Below are 15,193 nucleotides of genomic sequence, written 5' to 3' on the forward strand. Positions count from 1 at the left end.
GAAGCCAGTCTTCAACCCCAAGTTTCCAGGAAATTCAGATTTGTTTATTACAGAGCATTTTCCAAACTGAAAAGGGGAGTACACAGTGGCCTGAAACTGTGGGTTAGCTGTATGCCCTGACTTAGGCTTTTGCTGCTCTTTGACAGGCACAAGTGTGGGCCACTTTGGCTGCCCGCTTCCAATCCCACAGCAGCTAGGCACGGGCAGGAATTAGCCATGAGTGGGGGATAACTGAGCAGCAGCAAAATAGTCATCTGTCGTAACTGTTTCAGGTTCTAAGGGTTAAGCTGCTGCAGGTGTCCTACATGTACCCCAGCTGCTCTGCACGCTCTGGCTGGTTTGCACTGTTCAGTAACTACAGGGCTAAGTCACAGGGCTCCAACAAGGCAGTGCTAACCCAGCCCTGGTAAAATGTTCAGAGCCTAATTTAACTATCACTTTTTTCCAGTCTGTCAGCCTCTTCCTGACAAGGGTGTGAGCTTTCACTCCCTTTTGGTTGGGTGACTGGGAGTAAGGCCAACTGGCGGCCCATGGTGTGAGTAGGTGGACTGGGCTGGGATTTACTGCTCTCAAGGTCATGGGAATATTTATGGCTGCCCAGTAGCCTCAGAAATCCCATAGCAATGGGAAGTTTTATGGGAAGCAGCCATGAGAGGACTGAAAAACAACTTTTTCTTCAGGACAAGGTAGGTATCACAGGTAGCCACTTAATATTTTATATTGCAAAGCAAAAGACCTTCAATTATGACAAGCCTCATACATAAGTAACTCGGAAAATCTCCTTCATTCTTTTTTTTTCCGAGGTAGGGTTTCACTATGTAGCCCAGCCTGGCCTAGAATTTTCAGCCCTTCTTCAGCCTCCTAGTGTGTGCCCCTATGCCCAGCAGTTCATCTTTAATTTTTCAGAAACAAGCAACCCTCCCCTGCCACATATCTATAACACAACCTTTCTATGCCAGCATCTGTCACTCGGTGTCCAACGTTGTCTGTGGATGACCATGTATGGGCCCCTTCCCCCAACTCCACAACTGGATTAGAAGGGGCAGGTATATTAGCACAGTATTGCTTTTAAGCACAGAGGCGATTAACAGTCCTTTGTCAGTTTGGAAAAACAAATGATTGTTGATTCAGTTTGTGTTAGAGATCAAAAGCGTCCCAACAAGGCTATCAGATGACATACAGTTGACAAGCAGGCTTTCAAAGTGCCGTGAGGAACTGCACTCAGGCCCGACGTCCAGGTCTGATACTGTCCATGTGCTGATCCCTCTACTTCTACTGTAGCCATCTGTTAACACAGAACCGAGACTGCCAACCAGGGATCAGAGTCCCCTAAGGAGGATTCCATCCTAGCTCCACAGCTGAGATCCTGGTCCCAGCTTGGGTCCACACAGGAAACCTGTGCAAGCTGCTTTCGGCTACAGTGGAAGGAATGTGGTTAAAGGCAACTTCTGGCAACCTTATGAGGCTACAAAGCACTCAAGGAGGGAGTGGGAAACAGGTGATGTTCTCGACTTGGAACTTTTTCAAGTTTTTTGAGACAGGGTTTCTCTGTGTAGTTTTGGTGCCTGCCCTGGATCTCACTCTGTAGACCAGGCTGGCCTCGAACTCACTGAGATCCACCTGGCTCTGCCTCCTGAGTGCTGGGATTAAAGATGTGCGCCACCACCACCCAGCTTGGAACTTTCAACAACCGAGTCAGCAGATGAGGACATAGCTCATTTGCCACTGAAACATTCACATACACTTACCATGGATAGGGGACTCACACAACTGCTTACCAATGAATGATGCAATGAGGGGGTCAAGCTGAACACAGAACCCACCTGACTTTAATACCTGGTCATAAAGAGGTCTGGGTGGGGTTCTGGCCCATGAGGGTGGGGGAAACCCCCTTGACTATAGTCAGAAGGAGCCAGAACGGCAGATGTAACTGTGCACAGTAGGTGCCAAGCAATAGGAAGCAAAAATGCCTGGTGTGGTGGTACATGACTTTATCCCAGCAAAGCAGAGGCAGGAGGATCTCTGTGAGCTCAAGACCAGCCTGGTCTACATAGTGAGTTCCAGGCCAGCCAAGGCCACATAGAGAAACCCTGTCTCAAACACAGCATCGCCCCCACCAAAAATAGGCAAGCAACCAGCACAAAAGACTACTGCAAACTGGTTACTAATCCTGGTGAGGGGAGGAGACTCAAAACATGGGTTTTATATCAGGAGAACAATATTTTCACAAATTTAATACACACATTTAGTATGCCATGGCACAGGTTTTAATTCTGTGTATACAGACCAACCCTAGTCATAAAGTCTCACTGTGAGGAAACCCTGATTTTAGACAGGTTCCTTGTGTAGCCTAGGCTGGCCTTGAACTTGCAGCCATCTTCTTACTTCTGCCTCCTGAGTACTGGGATCACAGGTGCTTGTCACCATACATCCATTGGTTTAAAACCAATCAGTATTACTCTCCATGAAGAGCCCTATGCCTGGCTGGAACACCATGCAGTGAGTGTACTAGAGCATAGTGCTGTAGACCTGAGTCATCACACTGAACAACTGCAAAGACCAAAGAAAGGTTTGTGGATTTTTCCCTCTCCTAGCCCTGACTTCTGGTGCTGGAGATCTACCCCCATGGCTTTGCAGCCACACCCATAGCCCACCCAAGTTTGTGGATTTTTTGACTGATGAAGATGCAACAGCTATAGCACTGTCTACCGGAAGGCAGCCTTTGCCTAGCTGCAGACCCCAGTCATAGTTCTTAGGGATAAAGAAGCCTGTACTCTATGCACCCTTGGAATTGAACCTTTGTGGTTTGAAAAGCACAGTCCAGACCTTCAGATCAGTCAAGATTGTTTTTTCTTGTTTTAGGGTCACTGTTATTGTAGAGATCAGGAACCTGGAGGTGGGGGAGGCAGAGCCTGGGTTAAATATAGACAGGGGCTGCCGCTGCCTCCACACCACTCTCTTCCCATGCACTCCCCAGAGGAGAGGACTGGGGCGACTTACCAGATTTGGATCTTCCGTGGGTAGCACTTGAGGCAATGGTGAGAGACTGGGGCTTTACGGGGTCCCCTGGGAGAGGAAATCCCCCAGCACTGGGAACCTGGATATAAGGACCCACAGCAGCGACCCGACCAGATGTGCTCAGGGGTGACTGTGGTGAGGATGTGCCATTCACACGGTTCAGCTGCAATGAGGATGAAATCAGAGTCAAGATTCTCTTAATATTAAGTTCAGCAAGAGACAGTCAGGCTGGGAAAGAGAAAAAAAAAAAAAATCACTCAGCTTGTAACCTGTCCCTTTCCCTGAAAGACTGGCATGTAGAGGGGAGCCTTCAGAGAACTTGATTCATACTAAACACTACCTACTGGTGAGCTACAAAAACAAGGAGTTGGCATGATGACTGCACAAGCTCCAATGACCCATGAGCTGCCCCCTTTCACTCAGGAAAGGCCATCCCCCATGTTGTGTGGTAAGAGGAACTGGTCAAAGCCTGCTTCTGTGAGCATGGCTTCAAATCCTTCTCTGTCACTTGTTCACTGTACTATCTCAGGCCAGTAACTTGGTCTCTTTGAACCTCTGTGTCTAGATCTATAGTTAGGATGAGAGTTATCGTAAGGATGCAGGGCGAGGTGCTCAGGTGACGTGCTAGTCCTGACAGGGCCCCTACATTTCTGAGAGCAGTTCTGCTTTTATAAGCAAGGACACAACCAGGTAGAAGACACTGGCCAAGATCAAAAGGGTGTACAATAGGATTCTAACTAGAGGACCATGGGCTTCTTGCTAGGAAGGCTTTAAATGGGGAACCATGGGTTCCTTAAACTGTCTGCATGATTCTGCACACTGGGAAAGGCTCAAGACCTTCCCAAACACTCAGAAGTCCCTAGATCTTTGAGAGAGTCACATCTCTGCAAAAACACCAATTTTTTTTTTTAAGATCCCTGAAACAGCATAACCTGTCTAGCTATTTGTGATTTTAAATTTTTTTTAATTGTGTGTGCAAATGTGGACAGAGGTCAGGGACAACTTGTTACAGGAGTTGGTTCTTTCATTCAGTTGCACCATGTGGGTCCTGGGCTTGAACTCACGTTGTCAGGCTTGGTAGCAAGTGTGTTTGCTGCTGAACCACCTCATCAGTTCTGTGATGGTTTTTTTTTTTTTTTTTTTGGTTACTTTTTTACATCTTGGCTAAGCCATGGTACCCAGATAGGTGCTCAAACAGTAGTTTAGATGTTGCCAGGGAGGCCTTTTTTAAAACATGAGATTAACATTTAGTGGACTCTTAAGTAAAACAGACGGCACTCTGTAAGATGGGTAGGTCTTATGCAACTAGTGCAAGGCCTTGAGAAAAACCAGCCACCCAGAAAGAAGGGACTAGAGCAGCCAGCCTTTACTCCCAGGTCTCCGTGCTGCAGCAGACTTGCTAGCCTTTATTAACTCATAAGCCAGACTGGAGAGCTGCTTTAGCAGCTGAGAACACTGGCTGCTCTCCTAGTGGACCTGGGTTTGGTTCCTAGGACCCACGTGACAGCTAACAATTGTCTGTAACTCTAGTTCCAGAGGATCCAACACTCTCTTCTGGCCTTTGTGGGCACTGTGTGCATGTGGCACATACATACATGCAGGCAACACACACACACACACACACACACACACACACACACACACACACACACTAAAGTTTAAAGTAAAAAAAAACCCATATAGACCAATTCCTGAAGCTCTTTCTTTTCCTCTCTCCCTCCTCCTCCTCCTCCTCCTCCTCCTCCCTGCAGAACTCTTTACGCTCTCACTACTCTATGTAAATAAGCGCACACAATCTTGTCTCATGGCCTCTGTGTTGTTAATCTTGAGAGAAAAACATCATCTGAAACTACTCCAATTACTGACCTTTAAACTCAGGTATAAAAACAGGGTAGCTCTATGAGAAACAGATTGCCGAAGTCCAGTTCCCGTCTTCACCCACCCTCCAAATCCACCTCCACTGGGCAAAGCCTATGATGCCCACACCTGCCTCCTCAGAGCATCATTGGAGTGACTGAGGCTGACAAGAAGACAGCTGTCACCAAACTGTCAGTGTGTGCATGGAAACCCAGGGCAGGGGAGACATCAGTCCGGGTGCCAGTGGTGTAGAGGGGTTGGATATGGTGTCCAGTCAGACACAGGGCGTAGTGCTGCTTCCCACTCACACACTGAGAGACAGCATGATGCAGAGGGTGGTGAAAGGCATGCAGACCCTGGACCATGGTACAGCATTAGATGTTAAAGGAATGAGACAGTGATCTCAGACAAGGTGCAGACCACTAACGTAATTACCACAATCCCATTTCCATTGGAAATTACACACTTTTCTATACCTTTGTGTCTGAATTAAGTAAGAGACCAGAGCCATTAGCAATTATCAGCTCTAGAGAATAGGGGGAAGATTTCCCTGTGAATATTCGTGCACTATTTCAGTTTTTGTTCAAGAGTATTTTCTAGGTGTGAAATTTAGAATAGCAAATATTTTTGAAAATATAACTCTATAGCATTTTGTTCAAGATTTTTGTGGTTGTTGAGACACACCTTCCCTATGTAGCCCAGGCAGGCCCCTAATTTACAAATCTCCTGCCTCTACCTCCTAAGTATTGGGATTTAGTGTATACCAGCAGTCCCAGCAACAACTGGCAACTTTTAGATGAAACACCAATAGCAGTTTAGCTCACAGCCGTCCACTTTCACATGCCTGGATTTTCTTGCCATAAAGGCGTTCGCGCAGCTCGTTGATCCGCTTATCCATCATGGCCACTTCCATGTTGCGCTTGTTTAAGAGCTCCTTCTGCTGCTGGAGCTTGGAATTCTGTTCCTGGTTAAGCTGGTTACGAATCTGCAAAGTAGAGAGTAGAGCTTAGCAGCTGCATTACTTACATCCTGTCAGGTTTCTAGTAGGCAGGGTCCCACATGGGTTCCACAAATGAATCAAGAAGCATTATGTCTCCTCAGGGCTAGTCTGCTCTGGCCACAGCATGATGGTTATATATGCAGCTGGAAGGTGTTTAGACTCCATAAATCCTAACGACAAACACTTTAGAAAAAGTGTAATCTCCACATTCTAAAAAGCAGCTGGTTAAGAGCTCACAGTAGCTGTGTGTGGAGGCACACACCTTTAACCCCAGCACTCAGGGGGCAGAGGCAGGTGCATCTCTGAGTTCTAGGCCAGCAAGGCTACACAGTGAGAGAGTCTCCAAATTAAAAAAAAAGAAGTCCTAGCAGACAACTCACTTGCTTTTCAACAACTTAGAAATAGATCTGTGAACTACCTACCGAAGAGCTATGTGATAAAATCGCTGATGCAAGAAGAGTCTCTGAAATCAAATGGAAACACCAAGATAAACTGATAAAGCATAAGCTGGGGAAGGTAGCTCATGCTTACAATCCTAATACTTGGGAGGTGGAAGCAGGAAGATCTGGAATTTCAGGCTAGCCTTGGCTATGTGCATACCAAGTTCAAGGCCCACTTGGGGCACATGAAACCAGTCTCAATAAACAAACAAACCCTTACTATCTGTAACCATTTCTGAATGTACGTTTGAAAGTCTACTTTGGATTGATTTTGTTATGTAAGATCACTCAAATAAAATGACTATAATACTTTTCTCTCTTGCATAGTTGTCTGCCAAACACCAGATCCTGGATGTTAGGGTGCATCTCAGTGTCATGTCTTCACTGACAGGTGTGCTTACGCAGATCATGAAAGTTCTATTCGTAAATGTAGAATGTGGACTGTAAATGTAAACTGTGGACATGTGATGGCCAGGCCATTTCTATAATGGCCTTATGTTACAAATACATAGTAACTAATTTCAAAATTCATAGCTAGTGATAAATACAACATTTGTTGCAGTAAAATAGATCCTTTATTAGGGTTATAGAATGTTGTGAAATAATATTTTAAGATGTGTTACATTCATTTATGCTGTGGAGTGTTTGTTTAATGATGCAAAGATGTGCTTCATTCTTTTATGTTTATTTGTTTAACTCTGTAAAGTTGTGTTACTGTGCCTGTCTAAAACACCTGATTGGTCTAATAAAGAACTGAATGGCCAATAGCTAGGTAGGAGAAAGGATAGGTGGGGATGGCAGGCAGAGAGAATAAAAAGAAGGAGGAGGAGGAGGAAGGAAGAAGGAAGAAGAAAAAAGAAAGAAGAAGAGGAGGAGGAGGAGGAGGAGGAGGAGGAGGAGGAGGAGGAGCGAGAAAAGGAGAAGGAGAGGAGGACCCCAGGGGCCAGGCACCCAGCAACACAGTCAGCCATGTAGAGTAAAAAGGAAAGAAAGAATAAAGAAAGGTAAAAGTCCAGAAGCAAAAGGTAGATGGGACAATTTATGTTAGCAAAGCTGGCTAGAAACAAGCCAAGCTATGGCTGGGCATTAAAAAATAAGTCTCAGTATATTTATTTGGGAGCTGGGTGGCGGGCCCTCAAAAGAGCAAAGAATAAAAAAACCAACTATAATAGAATAAGAAGGATAGCAAGGAACTAATATTTTATATGATGACCTCAGCTCTCTTGACTTATATTTTCTGTTTCTTGTTGGGCTGTTTTGACTTAGTTTAGTTGTTCTGATAGGCAGTTGTGGATGTTAGGGAAAAGGGTTGCTTAAAATGACAATTTGCTATTTCTGCTTTGGAGAATACTCAATTCTAAGTTTTGATTTCTGCCAGGGCAACCACCCCACAACCTAGCAGTGACCTAGAAGCAGAAAACTCTGTGCCTTTTAATAGTAATGTGTTTCCTCATAAGAGCCCCCACTCCCACAAGCTGTTTTGGAAAACAGAATTTATGGATAGGCCGTTTGTCCTTTATTTTAATAAAATGGAACATTTCCAAAATAAAAAATGTATTTATATTAGTTAAAAGGTCAAATTTTTAGCTGGATGTGGTGGCACACACCTTTAGTCTTAGCACTATAAGAGGAAGAAGCAAGAGGATCTCTGAGTTTGAGGCCAGCCTGTCTACAGAGTGAGTTTCAGGACAGCCAGGGCTACATAGAGAAACCCCTTCTCAAAAAACAAAAACAAAAACAAAACAAAACCAAAAAAGAAAAAGGTCAGCATCTCATTTCCAGGAGAGAAAGAAAGAAGGGAATGGAGAGGAGAAAGGGAAGGGCAGCTTTGAGTCTGGATGTGTTTGCACAGATGACCTGCCACGCATGAGCAGGTACAGCACAGGGAAACCAGCACACAAGTAGCTTTTGTTTGAGTTTTGGTGCAGATTAAACCCAGGGCCTTATAAATAATGGCAGGCAAGAACTCTACCACTGACCAGCATCCCCAGTTTTTTTGTTTTTGTTTTTGAGACAGGATCTTGCTATGTACACAGGTTGGTCTTTCATGCTCAAAGGAGTGCTTATGGAACAAAGATAGGACATATATCTGCAACTATTCCTCTCTTCAAAGTACATGCAGGACAAGGGCCAACAGCACCTATGAGGCCAAGCTTGGAGTTCTGGGGAGGCAGTCCCTGCAGCAGCTCTCAAAATCTAGGAAGCAAACCCCAGACCACTGAATGAGGAACTTTAACTATGGAAGTGACAGGGAGGTTACAAAGATAGCCCTAAATTCAAAATACAGTACTCACTTCACTGGGCTATCACTGATACTTATTATTTGTTTATATATGTGTGTGTCTATGCCAGTTTATGCCGTGTGTGTGCAGGTTCCTGCTAAAGCTAAAAGACGGAGCGTTGGATCTCGAGCTGGAACTATAGGCTGACGTGATTCACCCAATGTGGGTACTGGGAACCAAACTCTGCTCTTCTGAAGAATAGCAAGTGCTCTTAACCACTGAGCAATTTCACCATCCCCTATAACTAATATTTTTTTTAAAATAAAATAGGAGAGTCTAGACATCATTAGAATGTATCCCTTGTAGAAGACAGGCAATTATCTTGGTTAACTCTTCATGAGCCTGTAACACTAGCTCACATACTTGCATACTCACCCATTCCTATTTGTGTATGTAAACAAGACTGGAAGCAAAATACACTAAAAAACTAAGAAGACCAAAGGTGCTGTTGGCCCTTGTCCTGCATGTACTTTGAAGACCAAAAAGCTACCTCATCAAAATAGCCTTACAATGTTTCTCACCAAAAATATCCTTTTAAATCCTACACACTTAACAGTTGCTTAAAAATGTGGAGGAATGGTAAAGTAAAGAAGGTAATAATACCAATAGTGGCTCAGTGATCTTGTCTAGTGGTGGAATGTCCTCATAAAATGATCCAGTACATGTCTTAGCAAGTGCTAATAAAAAAAAAAAAAAGCATAAAACCTGTTGAATGGCAGGCAGCTTTTGAAAAGTGGAAATCTTTTTTTAGGTTTCTACATTTTATTTTATTTTATGTATATGAGTGTTTTTTGCTTTCATGTATGTACGTGCACCATGTGTTTGCAATTCTTGCAGAACAGAGGAGGCCATCAGCTCCACTGGAAGTGGAGTTACAGATGTTCATGAGCAACCATGTGGTGCTGGAAACTGAACCTGGGTCTTCTGTAAAAACATAAGTGCTTAAGAGCTCTGCCATCTCTCCAAGCCAGAGAAATGGAAATGCTGAAGACTGAAATTGGAATGTTTTGTCCCCACTAAGTAAGACCCACGCAATTACCTGTAGCTCTTGGTATAGTCGTTTTAACTCCACTGCTGCTGGTCCTGTCAACTTGCCACTGTATGACTGGAACCCGTTCAGTTTTCCTTTCTTTAAATCTTCTAGTTGCTGACTAAGCTGATCAACTCGTAAGATTGCAGTCTGAACTTCCTGCTTCTTTTCCTGGAACATGGCACTGAACCGTTCTATCTCAGCAGCTGTAATTACCAGAAAGGGGAAATGGTTATTTAAGGGACACACTCTGTCTTCATTTCTATATGTGACACTAAATTCTCGTTAATACTTAGTTAATATTTAGTGCTAGCCTTGGATTGAAGTGTATGCATAAAAATAAAAAATATAAAGTGTATGCATAACCCAAAATAGATTTTTTTTTCTTTCAAGAGCTACAGTTGGAGGAACCCCAAGTCTCACATTTGCCAGGCAAGTGTTCTAGCCTACCAAGCTCCAGAATACACCAACAGATTTTGAAATCCATGACGTGACTATTCACAAAGTCAATAACTATGCTTGCATTTGTTAATGAATATTCTTGAGGAACATTACTACAAAAGCTAATTTGGTCAAGGTCCTTCAGAACCTCAGAGAGCAAGATAAAAGCATTGTTGTGAAGATCTCACCCATCGTTTTAACATTAAACAGGCATTTATTAAACTGACAAAAAACAACCAATCAAACAAAACAAAAACCAGAGTTCACACAGAAGCAAAAGAAGCACCTGCAAGATGTAACTGACCATTTGTTGAGACGAGGCCTTCCTCCACAGTCTTGTCCTCCCACCTATGCCTCTCAAGGGCTGGGATTACAGGCATGTGCCACCACACCTGACTGTATAGTCATCTGAATGAGGTGGTTACAAAAACAGACTACTCATTATAGCCCCTGGAGCAGCCTGACACCAATCCAAAGGGTTGATGTCATCACCGTAACAGAAGGGGCCAGAGCTATTCTGAAACAAACTGCATGTCATAAATATGCAAAAATAACCATAGACTTATCAAAAAAATTTTGAGTTCAAGGAGACAGAAATGTGAACTTCCTGATGAACTAATACACATTATACACATTCTTCAAATTATTATACTGTGCCCTATAAAAATTCACAATTAAATTTATATTTAAAAAACCCAGGAAATTGCCGGGCGGTGGTGGCGCACGCCTTTAATCCCAGCACTCGGGAGGCAGAGCCAGGCGGATCTCTGTGAGTTCGAGGCCAGCCTGGTCTCCAAAGCGAGTTCCAGGAAAGGCGCAAAGCTACACAGAGAAACCCTGTCTCGAAAAAACCAAAAAAAAAAAAAAAAAAAAAAAAAAAACCCCAGGAAATTAATTTCAAACAATACCATACTAGAGCACAACCTTATTCAGACTTTATTAGTTTTTTTTTTGCAGAGAATTTATATAATCTGAAAAAAAAATCAATTAACCCAATGAACTTCATCCTCTTTACTGCAGGTGAGAGTAAAATGTTAGAACCTGCAAAAGGCCACGTGGATTTGTGATTGGAAGTGCCAGGCAACTGGCCTGTCTGACTAGACTTAGCCTGGGCGTGTGGGCATGGGCTGCAGGCACGTACACAGATTGCCGTTCATCATTTTGCTGTAGTCAACTTGTCCTCTCATGGCACGAATCTTCTTCAGCTTGTTCTCCTGGGCTTCAACTCGTTCTTTCAATTTCTGAAGCTTTTCGTTTTCAGAAATAGACTGCTGCTGGCGGCGCTCCTGCTGCTTTAGAAAGTGTAAACGCTGTTCCTAATAAAGAATGAAAAATCTAAACTTTGCAAATAGAAACTTTTGATTACCTTTATATATTACAATATGAGTTTGAGGATTCTTAAGGCAGACCTGACTACATGCACTGATCTGCACATTCAGCTCATGCGGGTGCCTCTGCCGAAAGGTCACAGCAAGGACTCTGTGTGTGCCTACATTTTCTGCAGGAAAATGTGTCAAGTCCCACCAGCCTTGCTTCCTGCTGTCTGCGCAGAGCTCCTGATGCTACAAAGTACTTCCAAGGATCCCTCATTCAATTTCCTAGACAGCAGTTTCTACATGGGAAGGAGGATGGGGATCACTAGATGAACCTCCAATCTGTAACTCATACTAGGCCATCAAGGGACTCTGCTTTCTTCACAATTAGTGTCTTTAAATGGTGAAACATTTCCCAATAGGACAATCCTAAAATAAAATGCACAAAACACTCTTCACCTGTTTTTTTCCTACTCATGTGAAAACATACTTTAATGGTAAGTCAACAGCAAGTATTTGTGGTCCCATCTATGTGCATAAAGTGTTCCAAAATGAGAAGAGGCTTATGCATGATTCCATAGGCTTTACATATTACACTAAGGCACAGAAATTCATGCTCAAATATTTCGGATTAAACATTAACTTGTGATTTACATTGTGGAAAGTATCTACAAATTTTCTTCATTACATTTTTAGAGACAGTGAGTGTGTGTGTGTGTGTGTGTGTGTGTGTGTGTGTGTAAGAGCCCACAGAGACCAAAAGAGGGTGTCAGATCCCCTGGAGCTAGAGTTACAGGAAGTTGTGAGCTGCCTGATGTGGGTACTGGGGACTGAACTTAGGTCCTCTGGAAGAGCAGCAATACTCTTAACTGCTGAGTCATCTCTCCAGCTCTATAATACTGTTTTTTTTTATTCTTGAGGTACAATAATCTTTGAGACAACTTTTTTTTAAATGTGTGAGTGTAAGTGGATGGATGGGTACATGTGAAGGTCAGAAGGTAACCCATAGGAATTGGATCTTTTCTTCCACCATGTGAGTCCCATGGAATGGAACTCAGGTCGTCAGGATGAGCCATCTTGTTGGCCTAATGAGACAACTTTTCAAGACAAGTCCAACAAATTCTCTGTTACATATAAGCAGTCAGAACAGTGAACTACACACAGTAAATGGAAAATACAAGACTGGTCACTTGGTGACTGAGTAACTCTCTCTATAGAGAGGAGAATCAGGCCAGCCAGATGGGTAAAGGCATTTGTCACCAAGCCTGAACCTGAGCTCATCTCCTGGGACCCACATGGTGGAAGAAGAGAACCAACTCCAAGAACTTGTCCTCTTTCCCACACTTGTGCCATGGCACATGTCCCACCCACACATATACACTTAAACGCACACAAGCAAAAGAAAAATCACAAAAAAGAGAATAAGCCAAGCTAGAATATTCAGAAGCTCCCTTTAAAATAGATTCAGAACACTTTGAGATATCTCATATCATGAATAACCCCCATAAGGGATGGGTAGTGGCTCTGATCTTTTCTAGTTGATTATCAAGTGATGCAGGCCGCAGGAATATATCATAAGAACTCAGCTAGTTATGGCAAAGTCACTACCTGGAGGAATCAAGGAATTCCTCCAGAGGAAGCCAAATCCCAAGGAGTTTTTGGTGTTACTTGGCTTGTTATATATCAGCTGTATTCTGTTATGAAAATCATGTGTGCCTTCATAGTTTTCCCAATTGACTTTTCCCTAAGAAGGGCTAACAGTGTGGACTGATCACTCTCTGGACATACACATTCCAGGAATTTGGAAAACAGCCTTAGGAAAGGCTTTCTCTGGAATCAGATATCTCCCTTGGCCACTTTCAAGGACTAGCAGTAATAACAGTCCACATGCAAGTCTCCTGATTTAAGGTAAATTCCACAAGGAGACACCGCCTAGGTCAGGTGGACATTAAGTAATAGCTTTACACAATTCAGCTCGGACCCTCCTTTCTTACAGCCTTACTAACTTTATAGACCTCTAACTCCTTACTTAACCACTTCTAGGAATATTTAGATAACCTTCTGGGCTAACAACTATGCTCAGCCAGAACTCCAGTTCAAGCCTCCCTGTAATTATCATCATTGGCAGCATCCAGCCAGGTCCATGCCCAGATAGAGGAAAGTACCTGAATCAGAGACACATCTGTACTCTCTAAGAACAGACTTAAGCATCGAGACTACCTGTTTGAGAAGGTCTGGAGGATGTGCCAATTAAGCCTTACTTCCTCCTTTCTCAAACCTTACCTCTGGTTCCAGATCTCCCTTTAACTATCACCAGAGGCATCTAGCTGTACACAGGTTGCCTAGTGACTGAGCACACTTTCCCCCACCCTGCAGAAAAACGGCAGATAGCTTGGACAGATAGGAGCCACAGGAAAAAAGAAGACAGTTTTATTTTCTCCCATTGACCTAGCAACTTATAGATTCTTAACATTTTCTACTAATCACGTTTAAGACTATAGTTGAGCACATAAGATCCCTCTTCTTAGATATTACCCGAATTTAGCCTTTAGTTAATTCATTTCCCCATTGGTCACTTCCTTTGGGGTTGCAAATGATAATTAACGGTTATTGCTTCCCTATGTGATTCTTATCATCCCTCCATTTGACCCTGGAAGCCTGGCTTTATAAACCAGGACTTCCAGGGCACAGGGGACGGAGAAGAGAAAAAAGAGACGGAGAAGAGGAAAGAGAGTGGAAGACCTAGACGGGTAAGAACTTGAGAGGAACAAACTGAGATGGGGAAGAACTAGGTTGTAGGGCTAGAAGAGAGGACTAGAGGAACGAGATGGAAGATGAGGAAGAGCCAGATGGGGAAGTACTAGCTGGGTAAGAACAAGATGAAAAGGACCTAGATGAGGCAGAGTTAAGACGAGAGAATTAAGATAGAACTTAGAGGAAGCAGTAGATAAATACAGAGAGAAATCAGGCAAGAAAAGAGCTAGACATGAGAGCAGAACAGAAGCTGTGTATAAAGGATGTTATGCCAGAGGAATTAAAGCAAGTGGACTATAGAGCTCGGTGTGCTGAGATTCTATTTCCTGAAAATAGTCCTCGCCGTTAGTAGTTCTCTCTCCTGAGTCCCTGGGATGTATAATATTAAGGCTGGTCCCTCTAATATTATACAAGAATCAAGCATAAGTAAACCATGATTTAGAAAAATCTACCTACGAAAGGAGAACTTGGGGTGTATAAGGAGTCTTAACCATGCCCCACACTGTCGTAACCCTAACACACTCAATGTGGAGGAGCATTTGGGAAGCCTGTTTGTTAACTGGCCATCGTTCTTCCAGGGCCCCGCCTGAGCTTTCATCAGACTGCCAGCCAGTCTTCTCAGGACAGAAAACCAACTACATGGCAGAGATCTCACCTAGGGAACCTGGAAGTAACAAAGGGGAATATCTTTTCTTTCCACATCTGTCTGCCATTTGGTTAGGACCAGTCATATTCCAATAGAATACTGTGTACTGAGGACCAGAGGTTCTTGCTCTGATGCAGCTTCAACATCATCAAGATTCAGGCACCTGTGCCATTACAGAATGCAACACATAAACACTGCTCAACACTTTCCTGGCACAGTCCCATCTCACCACCCACGAAGGTAACCTCAATCTGAAAGGCCAGTTTGAAAAACAAATATTCTGAACGATGTTTCTTTTTGAATGTACCTTGGCAACCAACATTTGCTGCTGATTTTCAATTTGCTGCTGTTGCCTGGCTGCCATATCTTGAAGTTCTGAGAGGGTAAGTTCAACGCGTGGATTCCCAACCTA

The 15,193-nt window shown here is 43.5% G+C and overlaps 1 protein-coding gene across 2 annotated transcripts in view; it reads right to left on the minus strand.

Annotated features, from left to right (window-relative positions):
* The window catches only part of Ppp1r13b (protein phosphatase 1 regulatory subunit 13B), an 85,829-nt gene that overhangs the window by 9,098 nt on the left and 61,538 nt on the right, over nt 1-15,193 (minus strand). For both annotated transcript variants that reach the window (XM_052739079.1, XM_052739080.1), the window contains 5 exons: nt 15,089-15,190; nt 11,210-11,384; nt 9,637-9,833; nt 5,720-5,860; nt 3,001-3,181 (listed from right to left, as the gene is read on the minus strand). In XM_052739079.1, the coding sequence (XP_052595039.1) occupies nt 3,001-3,181; nt 5,720-5,860; nt 9,637-9,833; nt 11,210-11,384; nt 15,089-15,190 (796 nt within the window). The remainder of the gene's footprint in view (nt 1-3,000; nt 3,182-5,719; nt 5,861-9,636; nt 9,834-11,209; nt 11,385-15,088; nt 15,191-15,193) is intronic.

This window comes from Peromyscus californicus, unplaced genomic scaffold (assembly GCF_007827085.1).
Source record: "Peromyscus californicus insignis strain IS unplaced genomic scaffold, ASM782708v3 Scaffold_15__1_contigs__length_86483966, whole genome shotgun sequence".
Lineage (NCBI taxonomy): Eukaryota > Metazoa > Chordata > Mammalia > Rodentia > Cricetidae > Peromyscus > Peromyscus californicus.